The sequence below is a fragment of the Dromiciops gliroides genome, chromosome 1, assembly GCF_019393635.1.
Source record: "Dromiciops gliroides isolate mDroGli1 chromosome 1, mDroGli1.pri, whole genome shotgun sequence".
Taxonomy (NCBI): Eukaryota; Metazoa; Chordata; class Mammalia; order Microbiotheria; family Microbiotheriidae; genus Dromiciops; species Dromiciops gliroides.
The window spans coordinates 14038377-14061724 of NC_057861.1; the positions used below are offsets into that span (position 1 = coordinate 14038377).

Consider the following 23348-nt stretch of genomic DNA (forward strand, 5'->3'; position numbering starts at 1 on the left):
GTCACTTACTAGCTGTGTGACCCTGGGCAAGTCACAACCCCAATTGCCTCACCAAAAAAATACCAATCTTAGGTAGGCAGATCCTACCTAGGTGTGAACATGCCAATAATGAGAAAAGGGAAGGATTAACTCAAAGGTTGGTGGAATTAATTACTACTTATATTAATTTAATATTAGTCAGTCGGGGCTGTCCCCATGTAATCATTAGTCATTCATAAACTTTCCAAGGCAAAAAAGGATCATCTAATTCAATTGTGCTTAACTTAAATAGAAATGGATCGCTGAAGCCATGTATTTACTTAGAAACCACAAATTAGCATTGCCTATGTTGCATTGTATTTTGACTTATTTTGTTAAATATTTCTTAATTACGTTTTAATCTGGTTCAGGCTACACTGGGCATTCCTCCCCAATGTATTTGATATCTCTGATCTAGTCCAACCTGGATTCCCCCAAAATAGCCTCTAAAACACATAACAGCTCTTCAAATACCCAAATCTAATACATTCTGTCCCTGAGGCCTCTTCTCCAGGATAAACACTCCAATTTGCTTCAATGCATTCTCATATGGCTTGATTTCGAGACCCTTTGCAATCCCAGTTGCACTTCTCTGGATACTCTCCATCTTATCAATATCTTTCCTAAGATGTCCGGAACTGTTTCCCAGATGTTTCTGCCCACACTTCTTTCTCTTGGGGATGGGTTTTGGTCAAACTATACAGCATTGTGTTCTTGAGTAAGTCACTTCTCTGTGAGTCTCATTTTCCTCATTTGTAAAATTTTGGGTTGCACTAGATGATTCCTAAAGTTCCTTCCAACCCTAGATTTATTCCAAGTTTGCCAGTGAGTCATGCCAAGTTTCAGACTTGGAAAGGACCTCAATAGCTATTTAGCCACTTCCATTCATCCATCAATTGATTAATTAATCCACGAGTAGTTATAAAGCGCCTAAAGGGATGACGGGTGGAAAGGGACTAGATTTGTTCTCTTTGACCCCAGAGGGCAGAGCTAGAAGGAAGGCTTCTCTCAATCCCCACCAGATCTTTGTGTCCCCCCCAACCCCCATCTCTGTTATTTTCTTGGATTTTATAGCTAATCATATGTATCCATGTTATTTTCTGAATAGAATGTAAGCTCCTTGAGGTCAGAAACTGTCTTGCTTTCACGTCTGTATTGCCTAGCACCTAGTACAGTGCTTGGCACATAAGAGAAGTTCAATAGGTTATTGTTTGTTCAATGTTATAAAGACAAAACGGCTTCGAAAGACTTAAGAACTATAACCTTTCCCATGACAAACCATGAACCCAGACACCTGAAGATGAAGCATATTACCCACCTCCTGCCAGAGAGGTGATGAACTGAAAATGAAGAATGAGGCTTACAGTTTTGGTCATGGTTAATGTGGGAATTTATCAGAATGTCAGAGCTGGGAGGGGTTTTAGAACAGGGAATATCAGGGCTGGGAGGGGCCTTAAAGCAATGAATGTCAGGACTGGGGGGGGTCCTAGAATATAGAATATCAGAGAAGAAAGGGACATAGCACAGAATGTCAGAGCAAGCCCATTAAAACTTATAACACCAAATGTCAGAAAAAGAACATTGAGTTTTAGATCTGGGAGCAACCTTAGAGACCATATGGTCCAATCGCATCTTATAGAAAAGGAAACTGAGGCCCAACAGTTTTATAAAAGAATAACTAACATTTCCATAGCATTTGAAGGTTTACAAAGCACACTACAATATTATCTTATTTGATCCTCACAACAACCATGTGATATGTTATTATTATCCCCATTTCACAGATGAAGAAACTGAGGCTGAGAAAGATTAAGTGACTTGCCCAGGGACACACAGTACATGGGGCAGAATTTGAACTCAAGTTTTCCTGACTCCAAGTTGGACATTCAGTCAGTGTCTCCAAGCTGTTTCTCACCAGTGGTAGAACTCAAACCCAGCGCTCATGACTCCTGGTTCCATACACTCATCACTACCCCTAGGTGCATTTGAGCTGGGTTGAGCTGAGAAGGGCTTTCTGAAGCTTGGGAGTGTCTGCTTCTGCCACCTGGCTCACTCTTTCTTGTACTCCTATCTTCCTTCTAAGGGGCAGGGAGGTGGCACAGTGGATAGAGCACTGGCCCTGAATTTGGGAGGATATGAGTTCAAGTATGACTGCAGACACTTATAAGCTGTGTGACCCTGGGAAAGTCACTTAACCCAAATTACTTTAAACATCCAGGGACATCTCCAGTTGTCCTGATGTATATCTTGCCACTAGAATCAGATGGTTTTGTAGGAAAGAGTGAGGTTGGTGACTTTGCACAGCCCTCCCTCACTGAAATACAATTCAGTACAAGTCATGACATCATCCCCCCCTCCCCCTGCCAATGTCATGGTCCTCTTTGAGAATAAAGGATCTCTGCCTCTGTCTCTGTCTCTGTTTCTCTCTCTCTTTCTTTCCACACACACACACACACACACACACACACACACACATATACCTATACATACACAAATGCACACATTCTATATATAATTTTATCAATGTGGGACTTCCCTCTAATAATGAAGATTCCTTTTACTTCTCCTACCCCCATTAAAAAAGCCACAATTTTATCCATCTGGGCTATAGTCTGTAGGGCATTAAATATCAAAGAATAGTAGCAGGGGAGTGACTTGTCCTAGGACAATTTTAACCAAAAGTCCATGGAAAAATCTAAGAAGGAGATGATGATGGTGGTGGTGTAAAATGGGAAGACTACAAACAATAGCAGCAATGATACAACTTCCACTTCCATTTCCTGTCTTTCCACAGGGCTTTAAGAATTACAAAGCACCACCTATCAGTTTTCTCATTTGATCTGCACCACAGCCTTGTGAGGGAGACATCACTGATATGACTAGCTTTGTCTTACAGAGAAGGAAATTGAGTCTCTGAGATGTGAACAGTCTAATCCATCATCCCACAGAAATAATTCAGAGAACTGGGATTTGAACTCCAGTCCAGCTCTAAACTGGCTATCTCCTAGACATCTCAAAATCAACATGTGTAAAACAGAACTAATCATCTTTTCCCACAAGCCTGTGCCTCTTCCTGGTTGGCTCTCCTTGATTGGTCAACAGTAGATCCCAGCCCAATCATAATTTGGTCATCGTTTGGCCTCTTAATGGCTCAGAATGAGTGTAAATAGCAATTGTTTTCTGTTTTGACGAGAAATCCAGAGTCTTCCCCTCTATATTTATTTATTTGCTCATTCATTCATTTATCTACCTATCTATCTATTCATTTATTGACTAGGTAAAGGAGGCCTTTCTTTGCCTCATTTCTTACCTAGTCTTAATCACTGAATGGGCTTTGCCTCAAGCAAACTGAGATTTGGGCTTAGCTTCAAAAGGCCAAGGTCTCCCACTGCATTGAGATCACCTCTAGTCATCCTGATGTATACCTCGATACTGGACCCCTGACTCTGAAGGAGAGAGGGACATTGGTAACTTAACACAGCCCTCCCTCATTTAAATACATTTCACTGTAAGTCATGACAACACTTCCCAATATTCTATTACAGTTCAGGGCACCACTATCCTAGCAGTTACCTGGTCTCTCCTCAATTACACCCACTGCCCAAATCCAACCTGTTGCCAAATTCTATTTTTCTGTTTTCACAAAATCTCTCCTACATATCCCCCCTCTCACTGCTCCCACAATCACCATCCTAATACTTCTTCATCACCTCTCACCTGGACTATTGTAAAGCAATCTAAGTGGCTAATTGACCTCCCTGCCTCAAGTTTCTCCCTACTCCAATCCATCCACCCTTTCAGTTGCAAAAGTGATTAGGGTTAGGATATCAGTCCGACCATGTATGTCACCAGCACCATCCAGGGGCAACCTGTTGCTCCCACCAACCACAAACCCCTCTGTTTGGTGTTTAAAGCTCTTCTTTACCTGGCCCCTTCCTATCTTTCCAGTCTTCTCACACGACTTCCCATCATGTGCTTTACTACCTGGCCACACTGGCCTTATTGCTATTCCCATTGCAAAGCCTTTTCCTTGGCTGGCTCCCATGCCTGGAATACTCTCGCTCCTTATCTATGCCTCCTGGCTTCCTTCAAGACTTAGGTTCTTATGCAGGAGGGCTTTCTGGTTTCCCCGGCCCATCACACCTTCCTTCTGAGAGGATCTCTCTATTCATTCCATGATTCCACAAAACTGAATAACTCTTTGAGTCCTACATATACACTGGATTTTCCTCCCCTGTGTCTTTTATAAGTTTAGAATTTCCCCTCTCCCTCTTGTCCCATCTACTCTGTACATATATTTTCTGTCTACACTTTACATGTTTCATATTTGCCTCCCACATTATTCATGTTGCTTCCCACATTAGATTGTGAACTTCTTGAGAGCAGGGACTATGTTTTTTGCCTTTCTCTGAATCACCAATGCTCAACACCATGCCTGGCACATGGTCATCGCTTCATAAATGCTTGGTGACTGACCCCGGTCTTGTAGATCCAAACCTAGTATTCTCCCCATCTTGCCAGGGTTGGTCTGGAAAAATTAATGGACAAGCTCTGACAACAAAGATATAGGGTCTTTTTAGAAGGAAGAGAAGGGAGGAAAGACAAAGAATTGTGATCTTGGGTATAGAGCCTGGCAGAGTAGAAACACTAAAGCACAGATTTGTGTAGAAGATGAAGGAGAGGAAGGAAAGGAGGCCCAGCCCAGGAGAAAGGAGAGGGAAACAAAAGAAGGGGTTGGAATGAACACTGGAGCTTTGTATATTGATAAGAAGGAGCTCAGAATTAATTTGAGTCTCCTGGAAATTATGTTTGTTTGGTGATGGGGAAAGAATGGTAAATGTGTATGGCATGTAAATATCTTTTGAGAGAGAATCCTTCTGAGGAATGAATGAGATAATGTGTGTGAAAGCCTTTTGAAAAGCAAAAAGCTCTCTGAACATAAGGCATCCTCAAGGCAGCTGTGCCTCAGTGAGAAGGGCAATGGATTGGAAGCCAAGAGACTTGGGGCACAACCTAGCCTGCCATCTCAGAGAAGGCCAAGCCATCTGATGCTAACTTCCTCAGCCCCAGTCTTCCATTCCTTGTTGTTGTTTGTCCTTCATTCTCAAAGAGGACCATGACATTAGGGTGATGTCATGAATTGCACTAAATTGAAGTGAGGGAGGACTGTGCAAAGACCGGCCTCAGTCTATTCTCCAGAGCCATCTGGGTCCAGTGGCAAGATATACATCATGACAACTGGATATAGTGCTGGATGCTTAAGGCATTGGGGTTAAGTGACTTGCCCAGGGTCACACAGCTAGTAAGAGTCTCAGGTGACATTTGAACTCAGGTCCTCTTGACTCCAGGGTCAGTGTTCTATGCACTGTGCCCCCTCCATTCCTTAAGACTTTCTAGGCATTATTACCCCCACCCTCCTTCCCTCTATGCAGAAGCCTAATGAATGCCTTTACCTGCATCTCTTTTCACTTCTACCAGTACTCATCCCTTCTTTCTGTGTATCTTCCAGTCTCCTTCTTTTAGGATACCCTCTTAGTCCTAATAGAAGCCCTCAATTGGCCCCTCTCTCTCATTCAGCCACACCATCTCCAATCTCTTGCACCCTTCATGGATAAATTTATTGACAAAGTTTATACCAGTTACCTCTACTTGGTCATTACCAATTTTCTCATCAATTTCCTTCAATGTGACCTTTATCTCTATCACTCAACCACCGATACTGCTACTCTCCTACTTCTCCTTCCATTCACATCTCCCCTTCTAGCTTATTCAATGGTTTTTCATCTTCATCCTGACTTCCTAGTGTTTTTGTTCTAGGAGGGTCTCTCTTCAGTCCTCTTTTCTTTTTTCTTTACCCCCCCTCCTTCTGTGGTCTCATTAATTTCCATGACTTCAACTGCCTCCATGCAAATAGTTCCTAGTTCTTTATCTCAGTTTCTGACTGCTTCAGGCCATCTTCCTAAAGCACAATCTGACCGTGTTACTCCCCTGCTCAAGAAGTTTCAGTGACTCCCTATTACCTGAAGTATAAAAAAATTCTCCTATTTAGCATCTAAAGTCTTTTATGTTTGGCTCTACTCTTCTCCTCTCCTTTTTTCTCCTCTCTGTCTCTCTCTCTCTCTCTCTCTCTGTCTCTTGAAATTCTTTAGAATCTATTCCCATTCTACCTTTTAGCTCCTTCTCATATTCTTGCTAACTCTTCTAGGGAAGGGATTGTTTCATTTTAGTCTTTGAATCTCTTGAACATACACAGGATTTTCCCACACCAGTGTCTTCTATAAGCCTAGAATTCTGCCCCTCCCTGTTGTTGACTCTTATATTGTTCTTCATCCTTTAAAGCCCAACTCCAATACCTCCTCCTTTCTGAGACCTTCCTAGATCTCCGTAGTTGGTAATGACCTCCCACCTTGGATCTCATACAAGGAATTAGTGATGTCATAGTGTGTATTTTAGGCATCTCTGTTTGGGTCACATCCTCCTCTTAGACTGTGAACTCCTTAATTTATCTCTTATCTTATCTCAGCTTGGTGTTCTCCACACAGTAGGAAGAAGAGTGATGTAGAGGATAGTTCACTTAGAGTCAGGAAGACTTGGGTTCAAATCCTGTTCCTGATATATATATATATATATATATATATATATATATATATATATATATACACACACACACACACACACACACACACACACACTCTGAATAGAATAGAATAGGACAGAGTAATATTTGTATTGTAGAGATAGCCTACAATCATGGATAAAGTGCTGGACTTGAAGTCAGGAAGATTTAGGTCCAAATCACACTTGTGATATTAGCTGTGTGAACCTGGGCAAGTCACTTAACTTCTCTATGTCTTTGCAAATATCCTGGCCCTTGCATACTAAATCATCTGCTTGGTACAGGAGTTCCCACAGTAGAAGTTCCCTGTACTTGTGACCTAACAAATCTTTGGCATAGGAAGTGTGTTACCTACCTCACAGGGTTGTTAGGAGCAAAGCATTTTATCTAAAGTACTACAAACACATGAGTATTATTTATATTTTTATTCCTACCATTCATTAGCCATTTATCCCCAGAAAAGTCTCTTCTATAAGATCCCTTTGTAAGATTGTGGCGGGAAGGAAATAATAACATATACCTCAGAGACCTGTTGTAAAAGTTCATAGGAGAGAATGGTGTAATTAAAGAGAACTGGAGTTATAAAAAGAGAACTTGTGTTTGAATCCTGGATCTGCTACTTGTATGATCTTGACCAAGTCACCTGATTTCTCTGAGCTTCAAAGAAGTTCCTAGGGTTATAGGAACACATCAAGGTACAGTGGAAAGAGCATTGACTCTGATATCAGAGAACCTGGGTTCAAATTCCACATCTTATATTTACTACTTGTATGACTTAAATTCTGGGGCCCTGCTCCCTCATCTATAAAATGAGGAATTTAGACTAAATGGCCTCTGAGGTCTCTTCCAGCCCTAGAACTATAATCCCATAATCCCAAATTATTTAAGTTTTCTGGGTCTCCTTTTCCTCATCTGAAAAATAATGGAGTTGGGCTAGGTGGCTTCCAAGGTCCCTCCTACCTTCTATCCTTCAACCTCTGTCCTTTTATAAGCTTTTTTAAATATTTGGAATTATAGTTTCAGAGTCATTTTCAATTGTTCTCTCTCACTGTGGTGGTGAAAAGAACACTGCAGTCAAAGGATCTGGGTTCAAGTCCTACCTTTAACTCAAAGGTTTATATGGACTTTGAAAAGTCACTTCTCTCTGGGCCTCAGTTTCCTCATCTGTAAAATGAGAGCATTGGAATTGATAGCCTCTGAGGTCCCTTTCAGCTCTAGAGCTAGGTACCTGTGATCATCCTACTCAATGGCCATCTGTTATTATCATTCAATACAAGGTTCAAAGGGTTGCCACCCCATAGCTTAAGAGAATGAAGGCCTGCTGACCTGGAGCCTGCTCTGTGGTGATTACTGTGGTTGTAATGATGGTGGAAGTGGTTGTCTCTTGGCTCTCCTCTGATGCTGAGCTGGTCAGATCATTCTCTACCATCTTCTCCTTCAAAGGAATGGGACTGGCCCCATCCTCCATTGGAGCATCCTGAGCTGTGGGAATGGATGCCTCGGCCTCATCTGGACTTTGAAGCAAGGTGTGCTCCAGGAGTGGCAGTGAGGTATAGGGGGAGATCTCCAAGGGGGCTGGGGTGGTGGGGCCACCACCTCCTTTCCGGCCCAACCAGGAGGGCTGCTCAGCCATCCCATGTTTGCCTTCCAGGGCTCCCGAAGCCATGTCCCCTGGTGTGTGGGGTTTTTCTGTAAAGAAGAAGCCTGGGCTGGAAGGGGCAGGCTGGGAAGCCATTCTCTGAAGCATGGAAGGAGTAGTCTTTGGCCTCAAATGCTTCCTTGCTGTGTTCACTTGCTTGAGAGAAGGGGGTTTCTTCCTCGGTGGAAAGGTGTGCTTCCCACTGGCCTCTGCCAGGGCTGTTGACATGGGCAGGTTTTCTAGGTGAGCTGGAGCTGTGCCCTCAAGCTCCAGCTCTGAAGTCGCTTCCCCACTCTGGACCACACTTGGAGTAGTGCTTACTTTGCCTTCGGCATTCTCCTTACTGATCTTGTTGTTTGCCAGTTCTTCAGAGTGCAGGTGGTACAGGCTAGAGGGTGCAACCTTCCCTTCTGGGTAAACATCTATAAAAGAAAATAAAAGATACAAATAAATTCTTGGTTGTTTGGTTGGGACTCTGCAATGTTACAGCTGGAAGTGACCTTGGGACAAATGAGAGCATCTAGCTCAATGTTCTCATTTTACAAATGGGGAAACTGACACCCAGAGAGGAGAAGTGACTTTTCAAAGGTCACACAGAGTATTGGGGTATTGGATGTCAGAACTGGGAGGAGCTTTAGAAAAGAAGATCAGAATTTGAAGAGACATTAGAACATAGAATGTCAGAACTTGGAAGGGTCTTGGAACAGATACTGTCATAGTTGGAGGGGACCTTAGACCTAAGATATAAAAGCTAGAAGAGATCTTAAGAAGAAATTCATCCTGTGTTCTAGGCCCTCCCTCCCTCCTTCCCTTCCTCCCTTCCTTCCATCTATCTGTCCATCCTTCCTCCATCCTTCCCTCCTTTCCTTAGAAGAAGATTAGAACACAGAATGGTAAATCCGGACAGGACCTAGCGGTTCATGCCTTGCTAATCTGAACTCAGGGTCATCCCCAGAAACCATTTTCTCTGCTCCCACTTACTGCTGGAGAAATACTATTCCAAGTGAATGCTGGGGTAACCTAAATTGGGACCTCACTATTGTGTTGTAATCCTTTCATTCTCATTTGATTGACCCTATTATTACCCTTTCCCAAGTGGCTATTTGAATCCTTCTCTCCTTAAGCTCACAAATTCACTTAACCCATCTTTCTCTCTCCACAAATATCCTTGCCTTCCACTTTGCTGAGATTTCTCATCCCCCCTTTTCAATATCTCAAAACACCATTCCATATTCTCCCATTCTCTCATCCTTTCATCTAGTCCCTAGTGATAAGCTGGCCATTTGCTATGCACAGACTAAGCTTCCCATTTGTTTTTGATCCTATCTCTTCCAGTCTCCTCTAGTCTCTTCCCATCAATCAACCCTAACTTCCCAACATTATCTTCAATCTCTCCCCATCTCCAGTCTCCTTTCCTGTAGCCTACACAAATGTACAGGTTTACTTTATCTTAGAACAAACAAGCTGATAACCTTCTTTTGACCCTGTCATCCCCTCATGCTATCTTCTTATATCGCCCTTCCCCTTGTAGAAAAAAAACTCTATACTTATTGCCACTACCCACCCACTTACTTCTCAACTCCTTGCAGTTTTTGACCCTACTGATTAGATGAAATGTTATTTCCAGGATAATCAGTCACTTCTGAATCATTAAATCTTATGATCTCTTCTCAGTCCTCATTGATCTTTTTATAATATTTAACATTGTTGTGTCTCCTTTTCTTCAATGTAAGTCACACTTCCCATGATCCCAATACACTGTTATTTTCTGTGTTCTTTTGTCTCTCAACCCAATATCCTCTGGTTCCTCATCCCTATATTGTGCCCCAAATGTGAGTGTCCCCTAAGTCTCTATCCTGGGTCCTCTTCTCTTTTATATTGACATTATCTCTCTTGGTATTCCCATCTTCTTTCAGGGGTTCAATTACCACCTCCATGCAGATGACTTCAAAATTATAATATCTCCTCTTAGTCTCTTTCCACATCAAAAACTGCTTGTTGGTCAGCTCTACCTGGACCATTTGCTGGCAGCTTCAAGTCAACATGTACAAAATGGAATTCATTGTCTTCAACTTTTGACCCTGTCCCCAAACCCCTCCCTGCTGTCTGTCCCTCAACTTTTGTTTTTCTATTGATAGTATCAGAAAAGAATGTTGGGATTTGAAATTAAGAGAGACATGGAATTAAAAATCAACTTTTCAACATCCTATATGTGGGACCTTGGATAAGTCATTTAACCACTCAGAGCTTCAGTTTACTCATCTGTAAAATGCTTCCAAATACTTACTTTACAGGGTTGCTAAAGAGAAAGTTCTCTGTTAAGAACAAAGCACTAGGGTGGCTAGGTGGCACAGTGGATAGACCACCGGCCCTGGATTCAGGAGGACCTGAGTTCAAATCTGGCCTTTGACACTTGACACTTACTAGCTGTGTGACCCTGGGTAAGTCACTTAGCCCTCATTGCCCCACAAAAAAGAACAAAGAACTATAGAAGCTAGAGAGATCATTGCTATTTTTTTTAAAAAAAGTTACTTTTGCATGGTCCTCTCAGTCACCTGGGTTTGAAACCACAGTCATCCTTTCTCATCTCCTATATTCAACCAGTTAACAATTTGATCTCCTGTTCTTTTACTGCAAGTCTATGCCTTTCTCTCTAAAGGCAGCTAGGTGGTGCAGTGGATAAAGCCCTGGCCCTTGAGTCATGGGGACCTGAGTTCAAATCTCATCTAAGACACATATTAGCTTTGTGACCCTGGGCAAGCCACTTAACCCTAATTGCCTTCATCTCCAGTCATCCTGACTAGACAGGGATGGCTGTGGAGAAGAGAGTGAGGTTGGTGAACTTGCATAGCCCTACCTCACTTAAATCAATTCAGTGCAAGTCATGACATCTTTTTTTTCTGTGAGGCAATTGGGGTTAAGTGACTTGCCCAGGGTCACACAGCTAGTAAGTGTTAAGTGTCTGAGGCTAGATTTGAACTCAGGTGCTCCTGACTCCAGGGCCGGTGCTCTATCCACTGCGCCACCTAGCTGACCCATGACATCTTTGATAACACCTTAAACCAGGCTCTCAACACCTCTTACAAGAATGATTATAATCATCAACTCATTCATTATAGAATTATGGGATCACAGAGCTAGGGCTGAAAACAGTCTCAGGGGCCACTGGGTCTAACTCCCACCTTTTAGAGAGGGAGAAACTGAAGTCAAGAAAAGTTCTATTATACTAGAGTTAGTCTTCAGAGACTACCCAGCCCAATTTTCTCTCCTTTGTACAGATGGGCAAATAGAGTCTTCCTGTTTCCAGCCTCACCTCTCAATAGTTCACCAAAGTGATTTTCCTAAAGAGCAAATCCCCTCATGTCAAATCTCCTCAATGTCACCCTCCCCCACTCAATAAACTGCAGTGGCTCCCTATTGCCTTCAGGATCAAATACAAAATCCTCTGTTCGGCATCAGAGCCCTTCATAATGTACCCCCTCCAATATTTCTGGTCATCTTACACCATATCCCCTTATGTGTCCTTTTCTAACCAGTGACACTGGTCCCTTTCCTTTTCCATCTCAACTCTGGGCATTTTCTCTGGCTGTTCCCCATGCTTGAAATGCTCTCTTGGCTTCTTCTTTTTTGTTTGTTTGTTTTGTTTTGTTTGTTTGTTTGTTTTTTTGGTGAGGCAATTGGGGTCCCTCTTGGCTTCTTTCAAATCCCAGCTAAAATTCCATCTTCTCCAAGAAATCTTTCCCAACCTCTCTTAATTTAGTGCCCTTTGTGCCTAATTATACTGTATCTGGCTTGTTTGGGGCAGCTAGGTGGTGCAGTGAGCCTGGAAGATCTGAGTTCAAATCTAGCCTCAGACACTTACTAGCTGTGTGACCTTGGGAAAATCACTTCACCCTGTGAACCTTAGTTTCATCATTTGTAAAATGAGCCAGAGAAGAAAATGGCAAACCACTCCAGTATCTTTGCCAGGAAAATCCTAAATAGTGTCACAAAGAGTCAGACATAAGTGAAAAGCAACAACAAAATAGTTTGTTCATATTTGTTTGCTTCTTGTCTTTGAGTTCCTTGAGGGCAGAGACTCTTCTTGTATCCCTAGTCCAGTGCCTGGCACCTAGCTGGTGATATTCACTAATAACCCCCACACAGCTAGCAAATTAATCTTTTAAGTCATGGGTCTGTTCATGTCACTTTTCTGCTCAAAAACCCTCTGTGGCTCCCTATTGCCTCTAGGATAGAGTTCACATTCCCTAGTGGGCATCTAAAATGCTTCAGAATCTGCCACTGACCTACCTCTCTAGCTTCTTTCATATCACTTCTATTCATTTACTTGTTCTATCTCATTCTGCTTCCATACATTTGGGTAGGCCATCCTTCCCTCTTACGTACTTTGAAGGTACTTTTTATCTCTGAGAAAGCCTGCTTTCTTCCTTCTTGTTCCAGCTCAGGCACCCCCTCCTCCATGAAGCCTTCCCTGATGACCATCAGCTGGAATCTCTCTCTCAATACTGTGATGAAATAATGGGATTTAGCAGATACTCAAAGACCCACCTGGAGATTAATCTATACTGATGGAATCAAGTGAGAGTGATTGACTGCTGATTAAGCCTACTTCAAGTTAATTAGATTGTAATCACACCTGGCTATCCCTTAAGAAGGCATTGTTCTCAGAAGCTAGACTGTGAACTCAACTTGAGAACACCTTCAAAACCAATGCATTTGGATGATGCCAACCAATCAGCTTGAAGCAGTGTGTAAGGACTGCCTCTGTTCCAGACCTATAAAAAGCTTCCACAATCAGCTTGCTAGAGAGTTCCTGATTAAAGCAGGCTCGTGGAGGAGGACTTGAGGAAGAACCCAACCAGGCTGGAACTCTAGGCTAGGTAGGACTTCTTTTTCTTAACTTTCTGAACTCTTTGTAAATATCTGTATGCTTTAATAAATGTTTAATGCCCAAAGACTGGTGCTGAAGCTTCTAATTTAAGGCGGCCACAATTTAGATTTTAAACATCACAATACTCAACTGTTCCTACGGCACCTTATATGGATGGTTCCATGTTCTCATCCCTCCCGACTGTGCATCATACTAATCTGTATAGATTTCATTTTCTCTCAGTGGTATGTAATCTAGTCAAAGCAACAAGTGTATTATACATTAAATGCCTATTATGTTCCAGGTCATGTACTAAGCACTGGAAATACAAATACAAACAAATAGAGAGGCTGGCCCTGCCCTCAATGAGCTTATATTCTGTGAGAAAATAATTATCAATAATGAATTTCTAGGAGAAACCCAGACATGTTATTGTTAGCTGCTCTCTCCCCCTCTCCAGAAACCAATCTGGGATGAGCCTTCAGTTTAACAAAAGAAATGCAGATTGATCCTTCTGATTAGCTAGGGGGAGAAACATATCTAGATGGTTGGAATTTGATTTCTAGACCATTGTCCAAGCCATGTCAATTAATGGATCTGAATGATGCTAACCAATTATCTTAGATCATGGTGTGGTGTCCCTGTGGACACAAGGCTCTCTGTCTCTCTGTGTTTCTCTGTGTCTCTGTCTCTCTGTCTCTGTCTCTGTCTCTCTGTCTCTCTTCTCTCTCTCTCCAGCCTCCTTCCTGAGTATGTAATTGCATAGGCCTGTAAACCTGTGACCAGTAGGGAAGTCAGGGAAACTCATGGTCAATACTTTATTAATAAGTGATCTTAATTAGTAATAAATGATTACTGCCCAAACTGATACAATAGCCATTAATTTATAAGCAGCAATATTTTAGAAACCCCAGCCTAGTCCCACAATATTTTAAATAACACAATTCTAATGGTGGTGGTGGTGGGGGAAGACTATGTAAAAGGGATTTGGAAGGCAGTGGAGCTGAGGAGAGGGTAAGGATGGATGGTCTGGGCACTTCTTCAAAACTGAGGTTCCAGGGGCAGCTAGGTGGCGCAGTGGATAGAGCACCAGCCCTGGATTCAGGAGTACCTGAGTTCAAATTCGGCCTCAGACACTTAACACTTACTAGCTGTGTTACCCTGGGCAAGTCACTTAACCATCATTGCCCTAAAAACCAAAACCAAACAAACAAAAAAACCAAAACCAAACTGAGGTTCCAGAAGGAAGTCCTCACTGGTTGGAACAGGTTGTAGAACTGGAGGGATCTTCTAGGGGGGGAAGGTAGTTGAGGTGGTGAAGTTCAGAGAATCAAGAGTAGATCTGGAAGAGGAGTGAGAATGGCTGTCCTGGCCACTTCCTTACAAAGGAGCTTCCAGGAAGAGCTCACCAATGGGAGGAGGGGACCACCAGGGTAGACCAGAGGCCATGGACTAGTTTTTTTGTGGGAGAGGGGAGTTCTTTTTAAAATCTCCACAGCCCCAGTTCTGGGCACAGGGATTTGCATATAATAAATGTTGAACTTGATTCAATTTATTCATCCTTAGTGATTCCCTAGGCCAATACTTCCAATTCAATTCAATTCAACAGACATTCATGACACTCCTTTACCAGGCTTAGTGCTAAACTCTACAGGCACAGAGACAAAAATGAAACTGTTCCTTCCCTCAACAACCTTACAATTCATTCAGGGACCAGTGGTGATCATAAGGTCATGCATCTTGACCTGGAAGGACCTCACTGGCCATCCAGCACAACGTAGAGAAAGATGAGCAAATACAAAGTGATGAATTTGGATATCAACTCTGTAAGATTATAAATTGCAGGGAAGATGGTGACCTGTATAAATTGAAAGAGGGTTTTTTTTTTCCATCTGGAAATTTCCAGAAGTATAAATCTGGTCCTTCTTGCCTATTAGTTTTTAGAGTCTAACATAGAGATAGGTAAATAAACAAAGTGGGTACAAATTCATTTCAAGAGGGAGTGTTAAAAAAATCAATGTGAGGGGGGCAGCTAGGTGGCGCAGTGGATTAAGCACCGGCCCTGGATTCAGGAGAATCTGAGTTCAAATCTGGCCTCAGACACTTGACACTTCCTAGCCGTGTGACCCTGGGCAAGTCACTTAACCCCCATTGTCCAGGAAAAAAAAAGAAAAAAATCAATGTGAAAAAATTTGTGTTTTTTTTTACATGTAACTTGGGAAAATTTTAAATAAAGAAAGTAAAAAAAATAATAAAGGGGATCAGGAAAGGTCTTCTATTCGTTATCATTATAATTATAATCTTTTGGCCAGTAGTATCCTGAGTCCTAGGGAGATGGAAAGCTGAGAGTCCGGAAGGAACCAGCCAGATGTTACACAAGGAATCAGCACTAGACTGAGCCTATGCCTTCTGCCCCCTGGTTCTGTGGTAGCTGTTGAATGTCTTTCAGTGATGAGGTTCCAACCCTGCCTGCCTTGGGCCATTCCCACCAGCATCAGAGCTGTATCAACATTTGAAGAACTGAGAAGTCTTGGATGAAGAGTCAAATCCTTGGGGCTTGAGATCCAGACCTTTTCCAGAGCCCTGGTTCTGACTGCTGGTGCTGCCTCTGGAGCATCTTCCTGCCAGCAGTATGGCTGGGGAGGCTGCTTTGCTTTCATGGAGTGAGTCTCTCCAGCTCATTCTATATGGACTACAGTACTTTGCTTCTGGCATCAACAAATGCTCATGTTGTATAACACTGATTAGAATCCAGCCATCATTCCAGGAGAGCACAAGGCTCAATCTGCATCCCAGATAGGCCTGGTCCCAGTGCTCAGGCTGTGTGTCTGTACTCTCTCCCAGGAAGGCGAAAGGAGGCTATTAATTGGCTAATTCTTTTGGGTCTTTATACAGAGTGTTGGCTGGGCAACCAGAAGTCCCAGATTCAAATCCATTGCTGCCACTTACTATATATGGCATAGGTATAGGGTAGAGGAGTCAGAAGATCTGTGTTCAAATCCAGGCTCTATCTACCCTTCACCACCTTGGGGGCAACTAGTGTATCCTGGGCTTGGAGTCTGGAAGACCTGAGTTCAAAACAAACCTTGGACACTTACTGGCTATGTGACCCTGGGAAAGTCACAGTTGCCTCAGTTTCCTCATCTGTAAAATGGGGGTAATAATGCAACCTACCTCCCAGGATTGTTATGAGGATCAAATGAGATAATAATTGTAAAACATTTAACACAGTGCCTGGCACATAGTAAATGCAATATAATGTAAGCTCTTATTCTGATTACCTATGGGATCCTAAGTGACTCACTTTATTTATTTATTTTTTGGTGAGGCAATTGGGGTTAAGTGACTTGTCCAGGGTCACACAGCTAGTAAGTGTCAAGTGTCTGAGGCTGGATTTGAATTCAGGTCCTTCTGACTCCAGGGCCGGTGCTCTATCCACTGCTCCACCTAGCTGCCCCGACTCACTTCATTTTTATGAGCCACTGTTTTCTCTTCTAACAAATAAAGGGTTTGGGCCCAATGGCCTTGAAGATTTCTTCTGGCTTTAAATCTATGATCCTAATACTGATCCTGACAATTTAGACACTTATTTCCCCAGTGGGTTCTTAGCCCAAATGAACAGGTTTGATCTTTACCACGGTCTAAGAAATGTTGAGAATCAGGTGGGGCAACATGAAGAGCCCTGAACTGGGAATCAGAAGTGCTGGGAGCCAGTCAGTCACTAATTGACTGCCTGTGTGATCTGGAGCAGGTCCCCTCTCTGGTCCTTTGGTTCTCTGGCCTTTATCACAGAGGTATAAGATGTTATGACCTCTGAGTCCCTCCCAGCTGACATCCCTTCTTCTAAGGCCCCTCCCAGCTCTGACATGCCTTGTTCAGGTCTGACATCCTCTGTTCTAGGACCCTTCCCAGCTGTTGGAAGTCTGGTGAAGCCCCTGATCCTCTTCTTATAATAATGTTTTTAAATGCATAAAATAAAATACATAGAATCATAAAGGAAATATCTTACATTGAGATAGTAGTTATAAACATTCACACACCACACCACACACACACACACACACACACACACACACACACACACACACATCATGGACCCTAGTTTAAGAACCTGCCTAGCCTTTTGCAGTTAACAAAGAACTTTGCCCACAATAGAAAGCACAGCTGGAGCCAAGTTCTGAAAGACCTTCAAAGCCAAATGGAGGAGTTTGTGTCTGATCCCTGAGGGAAGCAGGAGCACCTTTGGGTTTTTTTTGTTTGTTTGTTTTTACAACAGAGAAGTGGCATGGTCAGATGCATGCTTTAGGAATACCAATTTAGCAGGTGAGCACGGATGGACTGGAGAGGGGAGACACTAGACATGGGGAGACCAATGATGAGGCTCTTATGAGAGATAAGGAGGCTCAAAACAGAGGAGAATATTTGAGTAGAAAGGGATGTTTTGAATTTCTCTAATTATTAGTGATTTAGAGCATTTTTTCATATTGCTATTAATAGCTTGGATTTCTACCTTTGAAAAGTGCCTATTCATTGTTGTTGTTCAGTCTTTTTCATCCTGTCTAACTCCTTGTGATCCCATTTGGGTATTTGCCATTTCTTTCTCCAGGTTGTTTGACAGATGAGGAAAATGAGGCGAACCAAGTTAAATGACTTGCCCAGGGTCACATAGCTAGTGAGTGTCTGAGACCATGTTTAAACTCTGGAAGATGAGTCTTCCTGACTCTACTCTATCCACTGCAGCACCTTAGCTGCTGATTCATATCCTTGGATGAAAGGAAAGAAAAGAAAAGAAAAGAAAAGAAAAGAAAGAAAGAAAGAAAGAAAGGGAAGGAAGGAAGAGAGAAAGAAAGAAAGAAGAAAGGGAAGCGATAGATTCAAGAGATGTCTTGGAGAAAAACTTGATAAAATTGGCAAGTGATTGGATTTTGGGAGAATAATAAGGGTGAAGATTCTAGGATTGGCACCTGGGAAGATGGCAGAGTCCTCAACAGAAATAAGGAAGTTTGGAGGAGGGTCTTGGGGTGAATATTGAAATAAACAAAACTTTTTCAAAAGATAAAACAACTGGATAATAGGACAGGTTAGCATGAGATCAAACATGGGATCAAGTGTTCTTTACTATACCTCAAGGGTGAAGGTGGAACAGTGCTGGAAATGGAGCAAGGAAGACCTGGAATCAAATCCCGCCTCTTACATCTACTAGCTGTGTGACCCTAAGAAAATTGCTTAACCTGTCTGATCTTCAGAAAAGACTCTAAGACTATAAAGAGAGAGCATGGTGCACTGGAAGGCTCTGAAGTGAAAAAACTTGCATTCCAATCCCATATCAGGCACTCACTACCTGTGTGGTGCTGGGTTTTGGTTTCTTCATCTGTAAGTCAAGTCATCAAGCATTTATTAAGCACCTACTCTGTTCTGGGAATTTTGCTAAGCTCTAGGGATACTAAAACAAGGTAAACAAGGTCCCTATCCTCAAGGAGCTTACAGTCTAATGTGGGCTACAAGCAAGATGTAGACAGGATAAGATGGAGATAACCAGTAGAAAGAGGACTAAAGAGCAGTAAAGATGATGTATGATCCAATGTCTAGGAAGAATGCTACAGAATAGTATGAGGTCAAGCACTGGTTCACACTACAAGGGAAGGAGGGCACAGTGAATAGACTGGGGCCTGGAAATATCCTAGCGATCTCACCAGAAATAGAGAATCCAGAAAGAGGGGAAGATCCCAGGCAGGAAGAGACCACAGGATCCATCTAGCTCAACCTCCTCCTTTTTAAATTTGAGGTCACTTAGTTCTGGTGAGCTCATTACTTGCTCAGGGCCACACAGGTAGAAGATGTCAGAGGTGAGATTTAAACCCAAATTCTTGGACTCCATTCGGGGTTTTCTTGGCAAAGATTCTGGAGTGGTTTGCCATTTCCTTCTCTTGCTCATTTTGCAGATGAGGAAACTGAGGCAAATGGGGTTAAGTGACTTGCCCAGGGTCATACAGCTAGCAAGTGTCTGAGACTAGTTTGTTTTTTTTTTGTTTCATGAGGGTTAAGTGACTTGCCCAGTAGCCACACAGCTAGTAAGTGTCAAGTGTCTGAGGCCGGATTTGAACTCAAGTCCTCCTGAATCCAGGGCCAGTGCTTTATACACTGCACCACTTAGCTGCCCCCACTGAGGCTAGATTTGAACTCAGGTCTTCCTGACTTCAGCCCTGGCACTCTATCGACTGTGTTACTCTATCTACCTAGCTGCCCAAAGGGAGAAAGATAATAAATGCTATTTTGGGAATTGTCTGTGCAAAGCCAGATGGTCTCTTGCTTCAGTGTCCCTCCTATCTATGGATACCCAAACTGTATCTTCTACTACTGATGTGCTCTAACCAGAACAGAAGGCAGGAGGACTGTCCTATCTCTAATTCTGGACACCGGGCCTCTCTGATTTCTGCCATTTATGGTTTTTGGCTGCTGTATCTCCCTGTTACCCTAAGGAGATTTCCCCTAAAGTCAATGGCTGTCTCCACTGGGGTCCCCTGGGCAAGATGGGGAAGAAATTATAGTAGCTAAAGAAAGTGCTTCATGAAGTGCGATCCAGCTGAGCCAGAGGGAGAGCCAGCCCTTTCCATGGAAACCATGGTTGCTAAGGAATGTACTTAGTATGCTCTGAAGGAGGCTCTCCCCCTGTCCCCCACACCTCCTCTCCACACCCAACTCCTCAGAGATCTCAAATAGGCCTGGTTTCTATAGGCTTAAAAGTTGAAGGTTAAATTCACTGTAATTATTTTGTTACCTTTAGTCACCAGTTTATGTAGGAAAAATGGCTTGATGAGAGAAGGGTAGGGGGAAATTATGATGCCAGTGGTGCTGGTAGCGTGTGTGTGTGATTGGGGGGAGGGGAGGGGTCTAGGAGACTTGGGCTCTCAAACTGCAAAAATGCCAAATGAGAACTGTCTCTTCTGACAGGCCTCAGGGCTATCTTGGGTGATGAACTCTGTTTCCACGACATTTTGTATGTCTTAAAATTGTTCCACTAATTCTAGGATTTATTATCAGAAGGGAACTTAGAACATAGAATGTCAGTGCTAGGAGGGCCCTTAGAAGAGAGAATGTCAAAGCTGGGAGGGGTCTTAGAACAGGAAATGTCAGAGCTGGGAGGGGTCTTAGAATAGAGAATGCAAGATCCTGGAGAGCAGAACTATCTTATTGTTGTTGAGTCATTTTCAGTCATGTCTGATTCATCATTTAGTAGATGTCAGAGGTGAGATTTAAACCCAAATTCTTGTACTCCATTTGGGGTTTTCTTGGCAAATATACTGGAGTGGTTTGCCATTTCCTTCTCTTGCTCATTCGACAGATGAGGAAACTGAGGCAAACAGGGATAAATGACTTGCCCAGGGTCACACAGCTAGTAAGTGTCTGAGGCCAGATTTGATGGGTCTTCCTGACTCCAGACCCAGAACTCTATCTACTGTGCTACCTAGCTGTCCATTTTCACAAGAATTTGATTTCAGGCATCATTGAACCTGTTGATCTATGATGATCATTTGAGCTCCTTACCCTGGTGACACTTGTCCCAGGAGATAAAATTGCTGGTTACAGATCAGGAATTTGGCCAACCAAAGTATTTAAGGAGATACTAGTAATAGAACCCAGACTCCCTCTTTTGGCCCAGGACAAAGCTGTCTTTGATGAATATTTATTATCCGGCGAAGATACACTGGGTAATACATTAGATTGTGAGCTCCTTGAAGGCAGGCATTTTTAACTCTTTTTATATCCCTAGTGCTTTGATTGGTATTTGGCACATGGTAGGGGCTTAATAACAAAAATGAAAAATGCAAAAGAATAGATAATCCACACACACACACACACACACACACACACACACACACACACACGTTTCTGAGTCATTCAGATCACAAATCAGGGAAAAAGACTCAGAGAGCCTCAGAGATGATGAAATGGTGGCTGTCATGATCTATTGGGCACCATTTCCCCAGCCGGTCTCGGGAGTGCAGAGTCATCATCTGCATCATTCTTCAGTGATGGTGAATTACATTTAGTGTCCCTAGAAAAGGACAAGCTACTCAAATGATGAGCCTCAACCTTTAAATGTCCAATTCTGGGAGCCTGGAGCCCTCATTTTTCAAAACCACAAGTCATGGCTTAGCATTATCTCAGCCACAAATTGTATTGTTTCGTTAGCTTTTGAGAGAAGAGACTTTAGAGGTCACCTAATCCAAGACCCCCATTTTTCAGATGAGGAAACTAAGGCCCGGAGATTCCATGGAATCACAATTTATAGATATAGAGCTAGAATGGACATTAGATTTCATCTAGTCGACCCTTCTCATTTTACACATGGGTAACCTGAAACTCAGGCGAAGTGATTTCCTTAAGTTCAAAGAGGATTTGTGAGAGCCAAGACTCAGACCTAGGTCTTCTGACTCCAAAGTGATTGCTTCTCTCCATCCCCACTTCCTTTCCTCACTATGCCATACTTCCTTTCCTACTGAGTCAGCCAAAGATTCGGTTGAACTGACTTGTCCTTGGGCATCTGAATCTGGTTGTTCCCAGAACATCTGGAGGAAGGCCAAAAATGCCACCCAGAAATGAACTTCCAGATGTCCCAGGGATAAGGTGGTCAGTTTCAAGCACCACATGGTTGACGTGGGAGTTGGTATTTTCTCCTTTCATCCAGATGTCCTGGATTTAGGAAGAACCATGGGAGTTGGTCTACCTGGCCGAGTCTGCCTAGGAATTAACTGTTTCCTTGGAGAATAAATATGACACGGTAAAATTTAGGGTGTTGAGGAATTTCCGTGTCAATTTCCATGCCAAACAAAGGAGTTTCCTTTTTATGTTAGATGTAATAGGGAGCCCTCGGGGGTTAGGGAACAGGTGAATGATTTGGTCAGACTTGGGCTTTAGGGAAATCACTTTAGCAGCTCTGTGGAGGACAGACTGGAGAAAAGAAAGCTAGGAAGCAGGAAATCCAATGAGGAGGCAATTAGAATTAGGTTTAATTGACATGAAAGCTAAACTTTTCTCTTCAAAGGCGCCAGGACTGGTCATTCACAAAACTCCTTCTCATTAGAGGAGGAGCTCATCTCTCATGACTGATGAACTTTTTCTATTCTCATTCATATGTTTGTCACTGTATAGTAACAGACCCAGAAGGGAATCTTAGCATCAGTGGACCTGGGTTCAAATCCCAATACTTCTGTGTGGGTAAATCATGATTTCCTGGGCTAGAGTTTCATCATTTGCAAAATGAAGGGGCTAGACTATATTACCTGTGTAACGATTGGAATGAGGCCACCTGCTGGATACTTACTGTAGAGGAGTTCTGCCCATGAAGGGAAGGTCTTTGAGGGCAAGACCAGGAGTCAGGAAGTGACGCGGGCTAGTGGGAGGAGGAAGGAAGAGACTGGCGCTCAGTCTCGCTCTCTTTCCTCTGGACTCTGGTGGAGAGCGGAGCTAGAAATGTGCTCTCCCTTTAATAGATAGGAATCTAGGCCTTTTTCTCTCTCTCTTTACCAAATTCTTATTCTCCTTAATAAATGCTTAAAAGTCTAACTCTTGCTAAAGTTTATAATTTATTGGCGACCACTCATTAGATATTTTAGACAGTTTAGCTAGAATTTTAGCCCTTAACAGATGGCTGACCACGAAGAGGAAAGCTAAACCTCACTTCTGATCTTCCGGTTGGGTAAGAAATTTCTCCTACCCTTTAAACTGCTAAGTACTGGCGCACTGGCTGTGTTTTCCCTTTAAATTTTTTCGAATGGACCTTTTAAACTCCCTAATTACCCTATTTTTGATTTTAGTCTGTTTAACCAGACAAATGGGAGATAAGATCATGTTAATGCTTTGTTTTTGTGGATTTTCTATTTTTCTTTTTATTTTTGTTAAAAGAGCCAGCAACTTACTCACACAAGGAAATATCTCTCCCTCTCCCAACCATGCTTTTTCAGAGAAACCTGAAGAGATTCCTGCAGCTTTTCCCAATTCTAACACTAATTGTTGTTCTAATTTTGCATGCCTGGAGGCAATGACCCACCCTCTAGAAGCTTTTAATCCCCTAGCACCTGGAGGCAAAGTGGGGGAAGAGGAATCCAGGCCTGAGTTCAAAATCAAGTCTGATTCAAATTGCTCTGGTCCCTCCCCTCCTCTCCAGAGCCCACCCTCTACTCCTCCTATGGCCAAGCCCATAG

At 42.8% G+C, this 23348-nt stretch overlaps 1 protein-coding gene across 2 annotated transcripts in view; it reads right to left on the reverse strand.

The window, feature by feature from the left end:
* Window positions 1-23348, reverse strand: part of SEZ6L (seizure related 6 homolog like) — a 266073-nt gene that overhangs the window by 109492 nt on the left and 133233 nt on the right. For both annotated transcript variants that reach the window (XM_043976757.1, XM_043976748.1), the window contains exon 2: window positions 7961-8695. In XM_043976757.1, coding sequence (XP_043832692.1) covers window positions 7961-8695 — 735 coding nt within the window. The remainder of the gene's footprint in view (window positions 1-7960; window positions 8696-23348) is intronic.